General features: G+C 31.7%; 2 protein-coding genes across 2 annotated transcripts in view; one reads left to right on the forward strand and one right to left on the reverse strand.

The window, feature by feature from the left end:
- Window positions 1-360: 360 nt before the first annotated feature.
- LOC136985962 (uncharacterized) lies at window positions 361-13,206 on the reverse strand. The gene is made up of 3 exons (XM_067283383.1): window positions 13,114-13,206; window positions 4,759-4,821; window positions 361-576 (listed from the first exon to the last, which is right to left on the reverse strand). The coding sequence occupies exons 1-3, from the start codon at window positions 13,204-13,206 to the stop codon at window positions 361-363; spliced, it is 372 nt and encodes a 123-aa protein (XP_067139484.1).
- Window positions 13,207-13,586: 380 nt separating this feature from the next.
- LOC136985963 (protein madd-4-like) overlaps window positions 13,587-23,123 on the forward strand; it is a 36,730-nt gene continuing 27,193 nt past the window's right edge. The window contains 1 exon segment of the mRNA XM_067283384.1: window positions 13,587-13,913. Coding sequence (XP_067139485.1) covers window positions 13,872-13,913 — 42 coding nt within the window. The 5' untranslated portion in view covers window positions 13,587-13,871.

Genomic DNA, 23,123 nt, shown 5'->3' on the forward strand with positions numbered 1-23,123 from the left:
GAAACATTTGCATTTTTTACAATGTTTTAATTGCATATTTAATTATATTTAATATATTAAATTATTACTAATTTTAATTTTAATTACACGTTTAATTAAGACGTTATTTAATTTTTAAAAATCAAATTTAATTAATCCTCATTTTATTTATACTTAAAAAAATACAGAAAAATTTAATTTAAAAAAATGCAAGCACTTTGCTATATCATAACTTAAAATATATTAAAATAATTAATTTTTAATTTTTTTAACTGAAAAAAAAATTTAAAAACTACCAGAAAATTATTTAAAAAACAATAAATTAATATTTAAATACACACGATCCAACTAATCAGCACGTAAACACAATTTTAATTAAATTTATTTTTGAAAAATTCCCATTAATGTACTATTTACATTATTGTCTATAACATTTTCTTTGTTTATCATAATTGAATTTAAGTAAAAACAATGAATTTCATTTTGTAAATTGAACTTTATGGTTCTCTCCATTTCTGACGTCAACGGCGGATTCTCCTCCTCCTCCTCCTCCTCGTCTTCTTCTTCTTCTTCTTCCTCCTCCTCCTCTTCTCTTAGCTATAAATCATAAAATAATCTTTAAAATTTAAGAAGAATTCTAAGTGAAGTACGAATAGTTGGATAAATTTCGTATAATTTTACATTTAAAAATCCCCATACAAAAAAATTATATATGTGTACATAATGGTGATAGTTTTAAGTGATGAACTGGGATGAGGAAAAGGTCAACAGATACTCCTCGTACTCAAACACTTCTTTATATATTTGTAAGCTTATATAAACCGCTAGAAAGTTGAAAAATCTTTTTTGAATGATTATATACAGGGGGGAAAGAAAAAAAAACTGGTGGAAAAAAAAAGAACCTTTCACATTCTCTGGCACAACTCTTGTACGTCTGACAAATCGTCTTTTCGCCAATACTATTCTTTACACAGCGTCCTCGTTAGGTTATTTCATCGATCAACACAATTTTATAGTGAAAAAGATGGGGAAAAAAATTAATAAAATTGTTACGCTTTTTTTTTAATTTTCCTCCAAATTTAGTGAGATTTCTACTAAATTTTCTGTTGGGTTTCTTTCAGTGCTGCAACAGTAATTAATCTGTAGTAAGACTTTTTATATATAATCCTTAACATTGTTTCGTACGGGGGTAAAAGTGGAAAAAATTTATCAAATTATCGTTTATTTTCCCATAAATTTAGTGGGATTTCTACTAAATCTCGTGCGGGATTTTTTCTCTAACTTGCAGCAGCATCTTGTAGCAATTGTTAATTAATCTAATACCGTAAGCGTTGTTTACAGTGATATTTTATACACTAAAATTAATTTCCGTTTTCCTCTGAATTTATTAAAATTCCTACTAAATTTTCTATTGGGTTTCTTTCTCTAACTTTCAGCTTCTCGTAACAATGATTAATTAATCTATGGTACTCTAAACAAAAATCGTCATCATTTTGTACAGGGATAAAATGAAAAAATTCCGTGAAAATTTTAGTAGAAATTTTCCTAAATTAAGAGGAAAATAACAAATAATTTCCTCTTAATTTAGTGGAATTTCTACTAAATTTTCACGGGATTTTTTCTCCAACTTGCAGTAGCATCCTGATCAATAATTAATAAATCTAACACTATAATTTATGCAATGTCCTTTACGCATATTTATATAGTAAAAAAAACTGGAAAAAAGTAGTAAAATTGCTTTTATTTTCTTCTAAATTTAGTAAATTTTCATTAAATTTTGTGATATTCTTTCTTCTCTCTCTTTAGCATCCAGGATCAGCGATTAATTAATCCATTATCATTCTTTATACAGCATTCTCTTTAAGTTATTTTATCGTTTAGCGTAATTTTATACACTAAATAAGTAAAAACGTTAATAAAATTATTTTTATTTTTTGTTAATTTAATGGAATTTCTATTAAATTTTATTAACCGTTTCCTATCTCTCTGACTGTGCAGCATCCCGCATCAGTGCTTAATAAACCCAATACCAGTTTTTATACGAAGTGCTCAACGTAATTTTATACAGTAGAAAAATAAAAAAAAATAATAAAATTCTTTTCATTTTCCTCCAAATTTAGTAGGCTTTTTACTAAATTTCTATCAGTGATGATCTATCTTTTTATACACGCAGCATCATCGACAATTCATTAAGCCAATACAGCTTTTATACAGCATCTTTTCTAAGTAATTTTATCACTGAAAATAATTTTATACAGCGAAAAAACAGTAAAAGATTAATAAAATTTTATTCTATTCCTTTCTAAATTTAATGAGATTCAACTAGATATAAATTCATCGCATCCTCTCTGTTTCTAAGCATCATTCAGATCAGCAATAAAATCTATCCACAGCATCCTCGTTAGAGCAACATTTTATACATCAAGAAAAAAATAGAAAAAATTAATAAAATTATTTTTTGTACTCCTCTAAATTTAGTAGGATTTCCACTAAATTTGTATTCAGTTTCTTCTCTCTTTCTAACTATGCAGCATCCCGGATCAGCAATTAATTAAGACGAACGAATCTGGTCGCAGGTGTTACTATCTAATTCTAACAGACGTATAAAAGGAGAAAGAAGGGAGAAAAAATCTCTTGTTAGTCTAGTCAGATTGTGTAAGAGAGTTTTAAAATGTTCTCTTTAAGAGTGTTTCCTCCATTGGATCTTAAATAAAGTTTAAGTACGTCTTTACCCCATCCGGATCCACTTTTATCCATACAGATTTTTTGAAACGACTGCTTAGATTTTTGTAAAAATAAAAATAAACTATCTATCTATGGTGCGAGAGGAGTTTTTTAAAGAGTGGGAGATTCTCTTGAGATTCTCTGATTTATTTTACATTAAGTTTTTATTATAGGATGCCTATAAAAATAGGAGTAAAAAATATATATATATATGTATAAATATATAGGAGTCATCTTGTGGGGAAAACACTTTATAGAATTAAGACAGATTGCCTTCAGACGAAACTTTTCGTCTAGACAGAAATGTAAACTGGATGACTGTTGCATCTCTTTGATGATAAACAAATATATATATATTATTTTTATTTTTAAATTATAAAATTTTATAGCTTAAATTAAATAATATGCTGTGTATATTTTTAAGATTTAATTTTTAAAATGCTAATTTTATTAAATAGTAAGTGATGATGTGTAAACATCGCTTTACTTCTTAAATTATAAAGCGAATTTTTAATAGTTAAACGTAATTTAAAAATAGTTTTTCTGTTTTATTTTATTTTACTTTTTCAAAATAATGGATAAGAATTGTGTTTTAAAAAGAGATTATAAAGAAAAATATTTTTAAAGGATGTAGATGATGCAGAGAATGCAATACTTGAACGATGCGGAAGATGAGAGCACGAAGATGTAGATTTTATCCCTCACATCTAGAAAAATGATAAAAATATGTATTCTTTATCACTTTTAATTATAAAATTAGAAAAAGATGCGGGAGAGAAGGGAAAAAGATGTGGAAGATAAGGGTTTATCTAGAAGATAAACCCTTATCTTCTACATCTTCAAGAAACAATAGTCGTAAATATCTGCCTTCCATCTTCCAGTTTCTTAATTATAAATTAGTAAAAAGATGCAGAATATAAAGATACGAATTTTAATCTTACGCATCTTTTACATTAAAATGAGTAAAACTAATTAGAAAAATATGCAAATATTTATTCTTTATGTTCTATTAGAAAAAAAAAGATGCGGAGGATGAAGATGAAAATCTTCATATTTTGCATTATTTTTTCTAAATCTATAATTTATATGATTTAATTTTATTTATCATTCTTTAAAAAATTCGATTTATCTTTTAAGAGGGATGGGAAATTTACTGATTCAAATATATGAAAAATGGGGTGGCATTTAATAATATGCGGATTCTTGACTTGTTTTTGCATTGATTGATTGTTTCCTTTCGTTCCACATAGATTTTTCATTCGACATTTTCAGATTTAATAAATTACTTTTAAGAAACAAAAACATCTATCAGCAATTGTTTAAGTAAAAAAATAATAATAATAATAAATATTTTTATGTATATATTTTGTATACATAAAAAATATTTTCTGATTTTTTTACTGTCCAGTGGGTGACTTCTCTATGAGTTTTTCTAGCGGATTATGCTTTACAGCATAATTTTTATAGCTATAATTTAATTTTAAAAAATTTATTTTATAGTTTTTAAGCTTATTCTCATCGTATTTCGTTTTTAAAGTAGAGTTTTTATTGCCTGACCTCATCAGTTTTAACTTAACTTTATCACTTTTTTAAGTATTTATTTCATTAAATTTTGCTTATATTTTAATTTTAATCGCTTCTTATATCAATTTTTAACTCAAAATATAACTTTACAGCTTTATATTAACTGTTATTTTTATAAAAATAGAATTTTAAATCATTAAGTCATTAAAACTTGCATCTTTATCCTCTCATGTGTATGCTTTACAGTATAGTTTTTACTGAATGAAATCGGTTCTTGTATAAATTTTTCTGCTTAAAAATATAATTTTTAGAGCTTAGAGTTACTATATTTAGTTAAAAATATGGATTTTTAAACATTAAATTATTAAAATTTTCATTTTTATCTTCATCTCACTTATCTTTACAGTATAACTTTGCTTGCTAAAATCACTGAAAATTCCTTATACTTTTGCCTTCTACAGTATAAAATTACAAAATTTCTACTTTACTGTATAAATTTTTTTAAATTTTACATTATCTAGACGGCTTTACTTTCGCATCTCCAGCATCCAAGTCATTAAAATGGAAGAGGAAGTGATGCGGAGGAGGAGGATGCTGAAAATAAATGAATTAAAATAATATAACCCTTTGATGTAAGAATAGGTGGAGTTTCTGAGTTTGTAGTAATTAATATAATCCGCCATAACTTAATCTTGTATATAATTAAAGGGACATTAATACTTTTAGCTTGTTAAAATGAATAAACAAAAGTTGTTTCCTAAATAGAAAATCCTGACAAATTAATTCTAGATTTTTAGCAAGGAAAAAAAATTGTTTTGTAAGTCTATAACGTTAAGAAGATACTTAACATGTTTATGAACTCGTACAAACAAACGTACAAACACACGCATGCATACATGCGTAGGGATTTCTGTATGTATCTGACTACAAAATGAGGCAAGTTTATGAGGATTTTATAAATAAATATATAATTAAAATGTAATTTTGTTTGTAAAAAATAATACATTTTTAATTTAATTTAATTTTTTAACAAATTAAACATTATTAATTCTAAAATAATAAAATTTTGAAGCTCAATCTGAGATAGACTATCTCCGCATTTGTCTGTTTACTAAGTAAAATATCAGAGAAAATGGATTAAAAAATAAAAATAAAAAAACTTTATTGTTTACAGCTTTCAATTCTTCATTTTTTACTTTATTAAAACGTTAAAAATGCTCAGAAAATTTTTAAATAAATATATTATTTTTAGTTTTATATACACTAAAACTCCTAAGTAATCGATAACATTTTTAGTGCTTTTTCCTCTAAAAGTCGGTAGAATTTACATATAAATGATTTTCTTAATTAAAACTTTTATAAAATTTGATTTAAAATATTCAAAAATATAATTTTTAGCTATATTTTTAAAGTTTTAGTAAATTTTCTTGACATTTATTAAAAAAAACCTCTAAGTTTCAGAGGTAAAGTGGAAGCCACAAAAATTTAATTTTCTGTAATAATTTTTATCGTTTTCGAATTTAAGTTTGTTGCAATTTTTTAAATGGAAATTCAGCATTTACATCTAATTTCATCGCTTATTTTAATTTTAGAAAAAGTCACTAAATTTTAGAGGAAACCTCTAGAATTTGAAGGATAAAAAATAAATTTGTAGCCACAAAAGACTCAATTTATCCATGTTTTTGATACTGAATAATTTATAAAATGCTCAACAGTGTGCTAAAAATATCCTTAACCTCACAATTCATCCTATTAACATTTAGGGATTTCCCTAAATAAGGAACATTTAAATTATTATAAACCCTGTGTAATAGAATAAGATGAGATTATGAAGCATCAAAATATAAGAAAATACTTTGCAGCAGCATCTAAAGAAGAAATAAATCGTTTTACTTAACATTATCCTGATATAAAGATGCTCAGCATCCCAAACATAAAGCATCACTTACTTCATCCTTGATTTTTACACAAAAAAAAAAAAACCTTAAAAGGATGAAAACTGAGATGAAAGAACGTAAGACGTAGAATGATATTTTTCAGTCTTTATTTAATTTTTCTGTGTAGAAAGAAATTCTTTTCCTCTACAGTATCTCTACACGAAGATGCTTAGCATTCAAATGATGCATTACTTCTCTCTTCATCCTTGATTTTTAAGCATAACAACCTAAAAGAATGCAATCTGAAATGAAGAATGGACAGATTAATCTGCCTCTTAAAATCTTTATTTATTTATTTATTTTTAAGAAGAGAAAGAAATTCTCCTTTACAGCATCCCCACGTGGAAATGATTAGCATTCAAATGATGTCTCGCTTCTCTCTTCATCCATAATTTTTAAGCATGAAGACCTAAAAGAATGCAATCTAAGATGAAAAATGAGAATGTTAATCTTTTTTTCTTACAATCTTTATTTAATTTTTTTAAAAATTAAAAAGTAATTCTCCTTTACAGCATCCTTAGCATCCAAATTATGCATCACTTCTCTCTCTTCATCCTTGATTTTTAATCATAAAAACCTAAAAGTATGCAGTCTGAGATGAAAAATGGGAAGATCAGTCTGCTTCTTACAATCTTAATTTAATATTTCTTTATAATTCTTAGAAAATCTTTAAGAAAACAATGATAGATAATGATCTCATCCCATCCTTATAAATCTAGACTTGTCTGCATTACTTTTTTTTTATTATTATTTTGGAGACTGATAAACTCTTGTAAACCACTCGAGAATTTTTATATAAAGTTTATAATCTCTCTGAGAATTCGGCATTTGATATCCCAAGCAAAGATATATTGTAGGAAGTCTAGACTCTTGTAGATCAAAGAGAGTGTATCCTTTACTGTCATTCATCTGCTCTTCGGCTTCATTTGCTGCTCAACGACGATTTATTGAGCGACACTTCACCAAAGTCTAGACGAAATTCTTATTTTTCCATTTTGGTTGCATCGCGTGATTCAATTCTACTTAAATGTCAACAGTAGCGATCGAAAAACTCAAAGTCTATATTAATTACGCTAGTTCTGTTAATTGGCGACAGATGGCGCTGTCAGGTAATCGTTTGGAGGTAAAACAACTAAAGTTACTAACTTTTAGGGGATTTTTCTTGATGCCTTAAAATAATAATAATAATTGCCTTTAAATATTTTTTTTAATAAAAAATTCTAAATTTTAGTAAATTTGAATTTATAAATGAGTGTAATTGTATGTTTATAAATGAATTTTTAATATGGATATTTTAAATTTTAGAGGATAACCTCTGAATGCTACAGGATTGCCATTTTTGTTTAATTTTCTTTTTTATTAAAAAATAATACATAATAAAGCAAATATAATTCCTAGAAAGTTTCGATTTAGTTGCTTGAAAGTTAAGATAATGAAATTAGATAATTTTTAAGGGATTTTTCTGGTAAGGGGTAATTTTCGGGGGTATTTTCAGAGATAGCACGCTAAATTGCTGAGATTTAAACTTAAAAAATAACTATATTTTATATTTAATTATGACTTTTTAGCTGTTTAAACGCTTGTGGACACACTAAACTTTAGAAGAATCCCTATAAATGTCAGAGGATTGTTAAACTTTTCTTAAAAGAATTAATAAAATAATTAATATTATAGTTAGAAAAATCTAATGAAGTATTAGAGGTTTTTCCTCTAAACGTCAGGAAATTCCCTAATACTTTTAAAAAATAAAAAAAATAGTTTTAATATTTTGCATAAAATAGCGGAAAATTCTCCTAAAAATAAGGACAAATCCCGAAATAAAATCACATTTTTCTGCATTTTTTTCTATGCTTCAAACTGTTAAAAATTCGAATTAAATCGTGAGAAAATTTCCTAAATATAAGCAAGTTTATGTACTTTAATAACTGGAAATTCCCCAAAATTTTAGAGGATTTCCAAATATTAAAAAATCCTACAAATATCAGAATACGTGACAAATGCTTGTCTATTACATAATATATATGAATAAACAGAATAAAGCTGGCAAAACCTCCAAAATGTGGAAAAATGCTGCTAAAAAACCTCTAAAGATAGTTAATAAATAATTCCACTGCTTTGTAGATTTGAATGAAGCCGAAAGAAACATTAATTTCGGCGATTTCTCCTGAACTTCAGAAGAAATTCTAGTTGTTAGGAATATTTTTAGCATCTAAACAATGCTCCTGAATTAAATAATTGAAGATAAATTATTTAAAAAATGGGAAAAATGCGGAAAGGAATCGACTCCATATTATTAATGCGCTTGTAGAGATTTATGGCAGATGTTAAAGTGTGTACGCCATTTCTTCAGCTACAACTAGTGCCCATTGCACAGCATGAAAGAACCATCTTCACCTAACCTCCAGGAAACATATCCAGCAGAGAAGATACTGTAGAATTTAACCTGAAACTCGCTGCTTGACTTACTCCCTTCGATGCCAAAACTGATTCTTCTATCGAAACACGTCGAGAGGAGGTCGAAAGATAGCATCTTTATTGCATTTATAATATTTTTTCTTTACTTTTTCCCCCTTTAAACTTGTTTTCCCTTCTCAAGGACGAGTCGGCCCTTTATTCTATTGAATTATAAATCTAATTCTTCCCCAGAACGTCAGAATTTAGGAATTTTTTATTATAGGCTCGATGATGAACACCGGGATGAGCCGGTTGGAGTATGTTAAAATAAACTAAAATTATAACGTTCTGACGCATAATTCTGATTAAAATCTAATGATTTAACTTTAATTTTTTTCTAAATTTATCATTTTTTTACTTTCTAAGATTAATGGATGTGTAAAAAACGACAAAAGGTCCACTTCAGTCGTCTAACTTCATAGTACCCAAATAATACGCGACTATATCCAGAAAAAAAAACGCATTTTTTCACATTTTTTCAGTTAAAATATATATTTTTTACATTAAATGGTGTCTACGAACTCTCAGAAGTATAACCAAAGCGATTTAGTACATAAAAATTCTTCAAAACTTGTACTTTGCTCCATTTGTTTGAAGAGTGTTAGAAAAATCTCTAGCATCACTATTGTTAGTTAATTATAAATCATTCTCAGTAAATTACACGTTGGTAGTGACAGCTTTATTATTTATATAGTTAATTGTAGTTTAATCCAACGATAATTTAATTTTATGCGTTTTAAGTGTTTACATTATCATTTAAGTGTCGCGCTGTTACAGTACTTTAAATTGATTTCGCGCTTGAAGGCTGAGTTTGTAAATCCCAAGGATAAAGTCGAGTTTTTGTATAAGTTCACAAATCATCCGAAACACTAGACGCCCTAGTATTGTGTAAATTTTATAAAAAAAATATATATATATATATATATATACACACATACACACCTTCCTCCCTCCCTTCTTCCTTCCCTGTACTGTAAATTAAAGTGGTTCCATAGGCGTGAAAGAAATACAAACCCTGTATTATCAACGTCACAGGTAAATATAACCCGATTATAATCAGTCGTTACAGGAAATACGTCGAAGTGATAAAGCTGGATCAACTAATGACACGTCCCTTCCGGCCTGTGTGAGGTTAGAGTTGACCTCTGACCTGGCGAAACGTGATAAAAAATACGTGTATATGGATACAGACACACACACACACACACACACACTCGCGTATATATACACGAGGTAAGGCAAACAGCGAAAGATCGCATCAGCGTGACGTGAAGTCAGCACGTGCAAATTTCTTACCCCACCCCGGCTCGGCCCTCTTACCTTTTTCTTAACCACCCACACCCTAAAATAAGGTTAGTTACGAGCGGTAAGGGGTGTCGCAGATGTGACGATCGATGGCTTTTACGTCACGACGTCGTCACGTAGTTCGATGGATAGAAATGACGTCAAATTGATGGAGTTTGAAGAATTTGTTAAGTTGGACGAGGACCATCGGGGTCGTTTGAGGGTTGAGGGGGTCAGAGGAGAGATTAGGGATGCGAGGAGGCGCACAATCAGCGAGTCGTCACGTTCCGTGCAGCTCGCCTCCTTTTTTTTCTCTCTCTCTCTCTTTCTAGAAGGGGGAATTGTGTCCGGGTCACGTGTTAGCCCGCACTCGAACCACCTGCTGTTATAGTGTAGTAATTCCGATTTACCGTGCACATTTCGGACTTCTCCTCGAGCACGGTTAATTATAACCCTGAAATCTCCCCCGCTCCGACAACAAAACCTTCGACAGGTTGCAAAAATCGGTGTTTACGACCCAAAAACCTCGATCGGAGATACCAGATGCGGCATTTAAACCACTTATAAAAGGTCAAAATTCGATCACGTGACGCGGTGTAGAATTAAATTAACAGGACGAATATTCGGGGTGGTATGTTTACCAAATCTTTTCATAGGAAAAAAATTAGTAATTCAATATTAGCGTAAGGCGTATCACTTAAAAATGATAACACCCTCATACCTGTGTTAGGAAGGGGGGATGTGAGAATGGGGGAAGTGAACATTCTTTTATCATGCGTGTGAAGGGTGGGTGTCCTTCTGTCAGAAGTGTTTAGCTAGGTGCCAATCTCTCTCTCCTTACTCTCATCTTCGCTCCTTTGTTCTCCTACTTGTCAAGAAAAGACTGCATTTCTAGGTTACTAGTACAGAGATTTATCAGATACACTCTTTTTTTTTATAATTTATTTTACGCTCGGTCACTTCCAATTGGGGGTTAAGTTATAGATAAAAGTATATATATTCATACCCTATACAATAATGCAACTTATAGTTTATCATAGGTCCAATTTTTATCAGATTTTGGCAGTGTTATATAGTGGAGTAGAATAGAATATAAGAGAAGGGAGGGAATTTAATAGGTAAAAAAAATCCTCGATTTTTCCAACTTCCAACGTTCTCATCACTTGGAAAAGTGTCAAAAAGTAGTCATCCGGATGACGTCACCCGTCTCTAAAGTAACAACGCCCCCTGAAAAAAAATTCCACCGAAAAATAATTTTTTGCCCCCCTTAAAGGGGTGACTCTTTTTTATAAAATAAAAGATAAGAAAATTAACTTAAATTTGTAAGCATTTTTTTGTTTAATTAGAATGTTTAAAAATATATTTTTAAGGGTATAAAAACATATTTTATTTATTTATATATTCGTCTAGACTCATTTAAAACGGTTGATTTATTTATTTGGTTTTTATTTATATTTTCTCTTACTTCTCTAAAGTTATTTTATATGTAAACATTTTAATAATTAATTTATTATAGTGTTACTCTTAGTGAAAAATTTATATGTATACGGTGTATAATTACAGTTATATGTCATCGTATAATTAAGTTGGTTCGAAATTTTAAGTGCTGAATTTGTTATGAGAGGATGCTGACTGATGCTGTAGAGTTTATCTGATGTCAATGGTTACTTTTCTATGGTTAATTATAAATTCTTAGTGTTAATGATCTTCTGGAATTAATTATAATTACATAAAATAGATGAGAATTTAAATAAAAGTGATTAAAAAGTGTACAGAAGTCTGTACAGTAGGGAAATTGATTCTAGATGAAGATGACAATGTGAGGATGCTGAATGCGGATGACTGGATGAGGATCTGAGAGGAGTAGGAAGAATGAGAAGAGAAACGATGAATAAATTATATTATAGAGTAATTAGGAATGTTTATAGTTTATAAGAAACTCCTAAGATGTTGTGGAGGAAAAGTAAAATATGGAAAAGTTCATAAATGGAGAGCGAAAAGTACGAATTTTTTTAAAATAGAAAGGATAAACGACGACGAACAAAGCCAAAAAGTGAGCAAGAATGAGTTCAAATTTAACTAAAAAAATTATTTTTTAAAAATGATATAAAGAGGAAAAGAATGCTGCAAATCTTATCGTTAAAACCGGATGTTAAAATGATAAAGGATGTAACCTTGTATGTAAAGTTAATTATTTTAAAAAATTAAAGGGATGAAGCAAACATTACATTATATTTTAAAAAATAAGAGTAAAATGTAATTAAAATAATATATTTTTATTTTATTGTACATATAAAATTCATAAATTAATAGCGAATTTATGTCCAGATGCAGCTTTTCTCAATGTAAAAAAAAAAAAAACAATTATTTTAAGTTATACAGAGGAGCGAGATGTGAAATTTTTTAAAATAAAGTTTTATCATGAAATTTCAGAGATATAAATGCGAAATTATCGAGAAAAATTTGGCATTTTAAGAATGAGTCCAGCAGAACTATCTATGAGTAAAGTTCGTTAAGTGAAAAGGGGTGAAGATGCGAGGACGTTTTGAATTAATTACAAGGAAGAGATGCAAACTACCAATCGGGCAGTTCTTAGAAAAGTTTATAACAACTGAAAAACAATCTTGAGTCAGCATAAGGCGCCAGTTGTTATTAAGGCACGACTGAATCAACTTCCTGAACACGTGGTGCAGGTGCCTAATTGTCGTATGGGACACGTCTTTATAATAATTTTTTGACCTTGAAAGAGGAAATTCATCCTCCCAGAAAGTCCTTTCTTAATTAAAGAACGGTGTTATAATTTAAATAAAGGAAAGATACGAAGCAGTTTTTAAATGGAGGCATTGGTTAAGAAGAGGTGACAACGGCACGTTTCTGTTTTCTTAACCTTCGAGATAACCACCCCGTAGATTTATGGTTTCTTAATCTTTTAAAAATCTTGTTTAACTTCCGATCGGAAATTGCCACGTGACGTTTTATGAAGTTTAAGAGGAAGTTGGGGGTGGAAAATATATGGCATAATTAAGGTAGCAACAGCGTGGTTCGGAGAGGTGCTGTGTAATTGCCAAGGTATATATCGGAGAAAGGAGTCAGATCCATCATCGTGCGGTACATGTGACACATAATGTCTGTGTTTTCACGCAAGACTCAATGACATAATTGTTCGCTTACGTTATGAGGCTCCTCGAGACGTATATCTCTCTCCATTCACTGGATAGGAGAGGGACGTATCCAGATGGCTACGAGCCAAAGACGAAAGGGGTACTGATGCTGTAGGTCGAGTAGTTAATCTAACGTGATACATGACGCGAGAAAATGTTTAAAAAATTTAAATTATTTAAAAGTTACGCTCCCCGACGTCACGCGTAACGGGTGGAAGGGAACGTTAACCTATTCCGGTTTACGAACAAGGCACCCAAAGCGTGATGACGTCACGGCGGGTCACGTTAGCTCCGTGTATCAGAGAAGAGATTCGCACCAGTCAATCTGTCGACCCGGCGAGCATCGCTCAAGTTTTGTAACGTGTCTGGTGTTTGGTTGTAATTTTTTTCGTGCCCCCACGTCCCGTTTCGCTCCCCTACACCTGATAAGGATTTTTTTTGGTGAGTGAAGTTAGTTGCTTTGTCGGGACCCGATGTCAAAAATATTGTGTCCTCCCTCCTTTACCCTATAGCCTTTGGGCAATTTGCCAAAGCATGCGCAGTTTCTGGCGCCAGTATCGGCGACACACGACAAGGAGGGGATATCAGAAGGGGGGTAGGAACCCGAGTGATAAGCCGGACGGTCGACGTATCATTGATCTCAGTTGTTTTGCAGCGAGCGGTCACATCGGAGACCACGTGCGGAGCCCACAGACGAGAACCCACTAAGCTAACACAGGACTAGCCCCCCCAGTCTCTTGCCGAACATCATGCAGGACGGACATCATCATCATCTGTAAAAGAAGCATACTTACAGCGCCGAAAAATCATGAAGCGGTGCCATTTAGTTTCTATACCTAATGCCGTTTTGGTAAGTTGTTTCCGTGAATTTTTATCTCTTATAACAGGATGTACGATAGTACATTATTTACTTGACCTGTGTCCCTTGTCTCCCGTACTATTTAAGAACTTGTACAACTTTTTCTGTTAGCGTCAAGTTCTCACAAACGCCAGCACGCACCCACCTGCTACAAAAATCGAAAATTTTCTATTCTATAAATTACGTTAAAGAGTTTTTCTCCTTTACTAAACTCCTTATTAAACCTTAGGGCATTGGCGTGAATCGTCACGTTCTCTTACTCGTGATAATTTATTAAGCAAACGTATAATTAGCCAATCACGCGTGTGTCACTCGTAGAAGACGATTCCCACACCTAACACTGTAAGAAAAAAAAACACGGGCGAATTTTTAAGTGCTTCGTTTAACAAGTTGTATACGTAATTAAATTAAAAAATGCATTTTTCTTGACCCACTTTTCGTACTTTAAAAGACCGTTTCCTGTTTTAAAGATTGTTTCCTGCACTTAGAAACTATGGTAATAATTTTAAGGGTAGCTTTTCTAGTGTTTAGGAAAACACGGCAATTAAACTAGTGCGTACCGATTCGATACGATTATGAAACGTGATAAAGGCTGAAACCCTTTTCTTTTATTATCTACAAACCGAAAGAACGTTGGCACCATTTGTATCACAAGATTAGAAAGAAAAAGTAGTTGTTTAGGTAGCAGCGAGCTTGGGCGTTTACTGTGTTTCCCCCTGTGTTTGGGGTGTTTTGCCATTTGGTCCACTCTGTGCACCACCCCAAACTCTGGCAAAAATCCCATTAATGAAGGAGCATGCGTCGAAATTTTATTCAATACTTTGTCTAGGTTTGTCTTATGTCGCCATTGCTCCTACTGAAAAAGTCAAATCTGTTAAGTAGGATTACTTGTCACGTTGTTTAGTTATAAATACCGACTTTAAGTGTCCATTCTGTAAAATTCTTGTTTGCTAATTTAGTGTTCGGAGCCGTTTCGTGGGTGCATTATTTTTTCTTTTACTCTCCTGTGTGTTTTTTCCCTTCCTCTGTAGATTTATAAGGAGCGTTATCGAAAGAACGGTAGACAATTTAGTCGAGAAAGAAGTTAAGAACCACGTAGCTGCTCCTCTTTCTCCCTGCAGGTTGTCTACTTCAACGGTAGTGTGTCAAACAGCGGGGCGAGAATGTGGACACCCCATATCGACATGCCTTGCTTTGGGGGGGTCGATGGAGAATCTCGTCTTCCCCTCCTCAACTTGAGCACGTACGGAGATCACCAATTAAAAATATAGGCGCGAGATCTGCTTCTTGTTTCAGTGCAAACATAGAAAGGGCGCTCTCCGCAACTTCAGAGAGAGAGAGAAAAAAACGGGAGTTTATGTAACTTCTTATTGAAATCTACTAAAATTCGGGCGGATTCTTCAATTATAACCAATTACTCTATGCGTAGCGTTAAGTATTGTTATTGCAATGCGGAATTATAGTGCTAAAATCGGTTTGGGTCAAAGGGCAAGAGGGTCCGAGACGACCTTAAGACCCATCGACGTGGTATAAAAGAGAATGGGAGCATTAATTACACTTACAAAGTATCGAAGAGACGGCTTTTCTGGGTATGGGGGTCGAGTTAATCGCGCGGGTGGCCCGAAACCCCTTAAGAAGGTGAACCATTCCACCCTTGTTTCGGACGGGGATTTTTGCGGAAGTATGGTAGAGCCGGCTATCATTAGAGCCCCCTTTTTCGAGGGGTCACGTGGGCGTTGCTGCTCATAACTTGGCCCCTTTTGTCCCCTCCACCCAAACAGATAAACCTCCCAACCCGCTGGAGGGTCTGCTTTGTCCTGCCCAAAGGCTGACTTTTTGTTACTCTTAGCATTTTTATTGTCCACTATAAAAGTTAGCGGGGTGATTATTGTAACTGGTCAAAGTGCGTTGACTATCTTAAATAGACAAAATATACTCTCATCAGATAATTTACAACAGCTTAGTTAGTTTTTGTTTGTGATCTTAATTGCACCTCCCAAATTTCTAGTATACGTGAGCGTGCTCCAAGGGCTTAGAAACAAAGTTGCGGTTGTAGAAATCAGGTCAGATATACTACTGTAACTAATGAGGAAGGTGGAAACAGAGGCGTAACCCCAACTTTCTAGGAAACCCTAAGTAAAGGGGAGAATCGTGAATCCCCAAAAGCTAACCAGAATAATTATGAAGCGGTGTGGGAATTATGATGATACTATGAAGTTTATTGTTTATTCTTTCTCTGCCCTGCAACCTCGCGACTGTGGTAAGGTAGCGTAAAGAATGAAGAACCTCTAAAGTGGAGTGGGACGATTAGTAGCAACCAGCTGATGACGATTCGCTATTACACCCCCGATGACAGAACAGATAGCAAAGACACGACTCGTCAGACCACTACACCCAACATGTGAGTCGTAACTGTTGTGTCGCACGTGCTTTATGACCTCGGGGTCAAGAGGTGAGCATCGGGTCGTCCGACGTCATTCAAATAGTTTTTTCTGTGTTTAAAAGTTATCCTGTTTTAAGCGGGTGCGAATTACAAGTCACTTCTATCTTGTATAGAAATGTAATTTTAGATGTTTTCTGTGATAAATATAGCAAAGGAAACGCTTTTTAAAATAATTAAAGTAAAATGGAAGGGTAAGAGATATCAAATGATGAATTTGTGTAAACTGTCAAAATGGCTTCCATCCAAATTTCAGATTATATAACTTCTTGTTTTAAGATTCATATGATATGTTAATAATTAATTTATTGACGATTATTATTGTAGTATTTTAATAACTAATTTTAATAATTTCTTGAGTTATAAATTTATTTTATGTTGGCTACAGTTGGGCTATAAAAGTTTTTCTTGTTTAATTAATATGCAGATGGCTCTCATTTCAATTCTGCAATCATACGAGACTAATTGATATACAAGAGATTATCTGATTGGTTCGAATTCTTTTTATTTATTTATTTATTTTTATGTGTATTCAACACGTTTTTCACTCTACGACAAACAATTAATTTATATTATTTTTCTTTAAGCTTTAATTTATTTTATTTTCTATCAGCACAGTTATAATATAAGCATTATGCAGATTAGGACCGTTAGCGGAGATTAATTTGTAAGCATTAAGCTAATTGGTTTAATTCATAATTCATATTAGTTAATAAAAGGTTATTTTGTAAGCATCACACTGATTGGTTTGCGATCCTCTAATAGAGCAATTAGTTTTAAAAAATAGCGCTAATTGGCTCATTTTAAAATTTAAATCCTCGAACCTCGATTCGTCGGTTATCGGGATAACCGACTTTATAAACCGCGTCGGGATTGGTTCTCACTTTATTGAAATCTATTCTAATTGGTCGATTGAGATAAATTCGAATTCGAATTAAATATTTGGCAAAGTTACCGCAGTTTAGCGTTTTTACACGCAAATAAACGCCGAATTTATTAAAAACATTTAACAAAATAGCAAAAATTTCGCTCAACAACCGTTCAAAGTTTGTATAAAGATGTTAAAAAGATGGCAAAGAGGGGACACGCGTAATAAAAATGGCGGAAGATTATGCATTTAAATCATTACCAAGACATAAAATTCTCTTTAAAATATTATTTAATGGCTTAATTTCTGCGAAGTAATTGTATAGAACCGCGTGCAAGTCGAGTGAACAAGTCCTTAGCTCGAAAGAATGGAAGATACTTTAAAATAATTATAGATAAAGGGGAAAAAAGGAAATCTTTTAAAGAACATCTGTATACATTGAAACGAATTCAAAAACTTATCTTCGGTTATCAATCTAGGTCAAAATTAAAGGAAACAGTTGGTTAGATCCTCACGTCTCGGCATCACGCACGTTTCTAGCTATTTTTAGTTCAAACACGGAATTTCAGTAAGTATTAATGAACCCGAAATATAGTTTAGTCTACACGCAGCAGTCTTATAAAAATTAAAAAAAAGGAAGAAATTTAAGTCTTCCTTTCTATAATCCTTTCGAGAGAAGATTCTTCCTTTTTTTTATTTTTATTTTTATTATTTTTTTGGGTGGTGAATTTCTATTTAAAATGTAAATTGCAGTGTTCTGGATATGGAAAAGTTAGTTTTCTTTATAAGGCGGTGTTTTAAAATGTTAATTATTGTTATTTTATTCGATATTTTAGAGATAAATTTGGGCGCTTTTTGGAGGATTTGGCCATTTTGATGTGTGCTTAGACGTAGGTTTGGATGGTTTTTGTTGTAGATTTTGGTACTTCGCTGTGTGTTTAGAGGTGTATGCGAGTGTTTTTGTGGTTGATTTGGCTGTTTTGCTGTGTTTAGAGGTAGGTGTGGGCGTTTTAAATACATTTGGGAATTTTGCTGTATTTAGGGGTAAATATGAGTGTTTTTTTTAAAAGTAGATTTGGGTGTTTTGCTGTGTGTTTTGAGGTAAATTTGGGTGTTTTTGTGGTAGATTTTGGGTATTATATGGTACGTTTAGAGATAGGTTTGCTTAGTGGATTAGCGGAATGTTTAATGAAGTTAAATGGTTTGGTAACAATGTTTTAGAGGTAAATTCGGGTGTTTTGCGGTAGATTTAGGTATGTTTAAAGGTAAATTTGGATTTCAGTGTGGTGGTATAATGTTTTTTGTTAAAAAATGTGGACGGTTTGGTAGTTTGTTAGAATGTTTTCGTGGTAAATTTAGTTGTTTTAGATCTGACTTATTGGTAAGTTGCTCTTTGGTTGCATAGTAGGGTGCTTTCGATGATAAATTTGAATGTTTAGTAAAATAAATTTTGGTTTTCCTATAGTAGATTTTAGACATTTTGTGGTTTGCTTTAGAGGTAAATTTGCAGTTTAGTAGCTTAGTAGAATACTTTATGATGAAATTAGATGGTTTACAGAATGTTTTAGCGGAAATTTATGCGTTGATAATACAATAGGATGTTTTTGGTGATAGATTTGGGGACTTAGTAGTATAATTGGAAATTTTATGTTTGCTTTGGAGGTAAGGTTTGTGTTTTAGTAGCATAATTTAATGCTTTTGTTGATGAATTTAGATGGTTTTTAGTAGTTTCTTAGAATGTTTTAATGGTAAATTTGGATTTTTAGACCCGACTTAGTGAGTAAATTTGTGCGTTTGTAGTATTGTTGGATGTTTTATGCGTTGATAAATTTAGTTGTTTTCGCGGTTTACTAGAATCTACTGAAGATAAATTTGGTGTTTTTTGTGGTATGTTAGAGATAAATCTGTGTTTTAGTAGAAAAATAGAATGATTTGTTGATGAATTCAGATATTTTTGTAATTTGTTAGAATGTTTTTGGTACTATTTTTGCTTTGAAATGATAAATTTGAATGTTTTAGTGGTTTAGAAGGTTGTTTTGGGGATAAATTTTGGTGTTCTCGTAGCAGATTTAGTTATTTTGTAGTTTTATTCAGAAGTAAATTTGTGTTTTAGTAGAAAAGTGAAATTTTTGGTTGGAGAATTTAGATTGTTTGTGGTTTAGTAGAATATTTCGGAGGTAAATTTGGGGAATTTTGGAGATAAATTTCAGTATTTTAGTGGGATTTTTTTTAAGCTTTAGCGGTAAAATAGAACATGAAAATAGTATCCCAGGATGATTTAGAACAGAGAGGCAAATTATTACGAGAATAAAGTGCAATGCTTTCTAAAAATATGAATTCTTTACCATTACAGAATGAATTAATGGTAAATAAATATAGTTTGGTAATAAATATAATGATATAGTAATAAAAATATGGCAGTGTCATGAGCTTAGTAGAGTAGAATGATTTAATGAGTTAAGGCTGGGATGCTCTAGCAATAACGATAATGGTAGAGTGAGGCAATGAGAAAGCAGAAGATTTAAGAATGAAGTAGGGTTCTTTAGTAATCGAATAAGATTTCTGTATAATGAAAATGATCTATTAGTAAAATAAGGATGATTTGGAAGGCTACTACTAACAGCAACATAGAATTTCCTTAGTGATAAAGTGCTTTCATGATAAAACAGGATGCTATAGCAATAAAATGCGATGCCATGGAAATTAAGTAGTGCATTATTTAAAATTAGGATGACGTAGGAGTTAAGTAGAGTGGTATGGTCCTACATAATGGGCGGAGTTAGGTACAGACCGCTTTAAAATATATACCCTGATCATCATCATCTCATAGAAGACAGCGTGAAGGTGATTTAACTAAATAAAAGAGTTTTAGGAGTAAAATAGGATGCCAATGTGGCAATAAAGGATACTTAAAACAGAATTCCACAATATTAAGAGCAGATGATGCACGGCGATGATAAAACAGGATGCCAAAGAGGCTATAAAACCAATGCCACATACACAGTGTGTACAGTAAAAGTAGTAAAACAGGAATATAGGAGAATGGCCGACGAAGGAAAGAAAGTTAATTCAGATTTATCTCAATCCGAACAGCAAACAATTAGTTAAGATTTGGCAAAGTAACGAGCGACAACTAATTGAGTTCTCGAGTTATATGTTAGATGTAGTCACGCAAGACCGTATCCTATCAAAATACGATGCTCGCTGTATTCTTTTTACAGATGAGACAGACGACAATTAACAATCTAGCGACGAGAAGAGGCACTAGCAGTCGTCATGTACGTGTGCGGTTTCTTAATAAAGTAGAAAAAAAATACACCTCGAAATTTTCTAAGTCAAAATTCGTAGCCAGATTCGCTACAGTGATTTAGAAGCTTGGCGCCGATGCAATCATTAAGCTTAGGTTGGGTGTACTGATATAAGACGGGAGTAACCGACCAATTAATAAGAGATGCTACTCTACAGACTAAAATGACGTAAGCGTCAAACCTCGACACCAATTTTATAAGATAAAGTTGTTTTCCAATCTCCTGGGCCTCTAGAGATAACGACGATGTACGCAACATGAATCTTTCTCTTGTTTTTTTTTTATTTATTATTATGTAGGGATTTTTTCTCTTGTTAAGTCACGATTTTTTGACGCTTTACAGATCTTTTTACATGAGTGATGAACGTTTTCCCCTTCCGGATGTTTAACACTCTTTTATTATCCTTTAATGCGTTTTATAAGAGTGTCAAGCATCCTTTCTTTCTCCTTTTCCGAACAGCAATCTCTAATGTTCGGTCCCTCAAGATTTATAATGTCGAGTGCTTCCTCTACAAAAGTTGAAGGCTCCTTCTAACTCTACTTAATTTTCTTACCATGGATGCTATATATCTTTCCAATGTTTAACATACCCCCGACAGCTAACTATTATTAAATACTTGATAGCAATTTTTTGGAAATTTCTTCCATACATGAATTCCTTACATCATTTTACCTCTTAAATATTACGGACACGATCCTAAATTATGTTTACTTACACGTAAAGGGTGCTCGTTTCTATATATTATATAGAATGTAAGGGATAGAGCCAGATGAATTTAGATATAAATATGTTTTTTCCTTGTTTCGTGAGCGGAAAACATCATACTTGCGATAATATGAGGCTTGTTGGGGGTGTAGTCGGGGAATTTTTACAGAAATTCTTCCCTTTTGTCTGATATTTTATGCTCCGATGTGGTTTCGTATGTTAAGCAGTAGCAGATGTTATCGTACTCTTGACCTATTGAACTTTATTCTGTTGGTGCCCGTTTATTTATTTATATTTAAATTACATAAAGTGTTGATGGTAAACATTAAGCAATAATTTATAGATTAAGAGCCATTTTCTGTTTGCTTTTACCTATACACACGAGTACACAACGTTCGTTTACAATTAAAGTGGACAGAAGGAATGTAATTAGGATATAAATTACATATTTAATGTATTATATATACATGTAAAGACGACGATTGATCATCGTATCTAAATTCTTAATAGAAATTACCATAAGAAAATATATTCATCATCGTGCTCTTTATAATAGAATGATAGATTTTTTTTTCTCTCTAATTATTCATGCACTGTACAGTACATAAGGTAATTTTATATGGGTTTTAGGACGGTTTTTATATTGACCAAGAGGATTTTTATATGGAATTTTAGGGCGGTTTTTAAATGGTTTATGGGGATTTTTATATGGATATATAATGGAATTTTTGGAGTGGGATTTTTATAAGTATTACTTACCTTTTTGGCATAATTTAACAATAAAAAATTGTTCCTTTTTTCTATTTAATTTATGTAGAAACGATTAATTTTTATTGAGATAATTTCATGGAAGATGCTCCTATAGAAACTCGCAATATCTCTATTCCTTTCATTCTATCAATTAGTTTCAATACAGAATTTAATATTACAACCCTTCTTGAACATTTAATTAATATAGAAACTTAATTTATTACTTCCTACGTAGACTAAGAACAGGGAGAACATATAGTTTCGTAAAGCTGGATTTCTATACGAGACAAAGACAACAAACCCCCAATTTAATTACATTGAAAGCCCTAAATTATCTTTTGAAAGTGTTTAATTTATATGGTACTTAATCTTTGAAAGTGCTTAGTATTTTTTTTTATAGAAGTAACTCGATTTTTATGTGCGGATTCAATCCCTTTGAGAGCATTTAGTTCTCTTATAAGTCAATTATTAAGGGATCCCTGTATAAATGTTTATATATGTGACTATCTAGTGCTATATTTTAACGTTTATAACAGGAAACAAAGCTTAAATTCCTATATTTTCTTTAAAATATGGGGATAAAGACATTCTCTCAGCTTTAGAGCCTTAAAATTAGAATTAAAAAGTAAAGTTTTGGCATCAGAATTTAGAAGAAAGTTATCAGTTTATCGAATAGATTCGACTCCATATTCTGTAGTCACTGACCGATGGTGTAATTTAAATACAGCAGAAAGGAAGGAAATTTTTTTATATTCCTTCACTCACCTTAAACAAACATATGGGAAAACTGACAGATGACCTCACAACTACTGATGATAGTGCAGTCAATCTATTTATCTGCGGTTCGTGAATCGACTTTTTAATGTTAACCATTCGTCTTATGCAATTTCTTTTCTCTCCCCCTTTTTATATACATAAAAAACAATTTTTTTAATATATTTTTTCCCTTATTTATTGATAGAAGAACGAACTTTTCGACCAATTTTCGAGAGTTACAAATGTATATAAGAGTGGCTTTTTCATTCGGAGTTTTGTATAAAGAAAAAAGTTTGCTTAAGTTTGGATAGAAACATACCTTTTTTTTTCTTTTTATCCCCGAGCATAAAAAAGAAGAGGAAGAGGAGGCGGAG

This window comes from Centruroides vittatus, unplaced genomic scaffold (assembly GCF_030686945.1).
Source record: "Centruroides vittatus isolate TY-2023 unplaced genomic scaffold, ASM3068694v2 contig_983, whole genome shotgun sequence".
Taxonomy (NCBI): domain Eukaryota; kingdom Metazoa; phylum Arthropoda; class Arachnida; order Scorpiones; family Buthidae; genus Centruroides; species Centruroides vittatus.

Bases quoted from the DNA above. Each gene is read 5' to 3' on its own strand.
- LOC136985962 (XM_067283383.1), bottom strand. From the start codon at position 13,206: ATGTATCACGTTAGATTAACTACTCGACCTACAGCATCAGTACCCCTT. The intron at 4,822-13,113 runs GTGAATGGAGAG...ATTTATTTTCAG, and splicing joins ATACGTCCCTCTCCTATCCA to CATCCTCCTCCTCCGCATCA. The intron at 577-4,758 runs GTAAAGCCGTCT...TATGATTTATAG, and splicing joins TGGATGCTGGAGATGCGAAA to CTAAGAGAAGAGGAGGAGGA.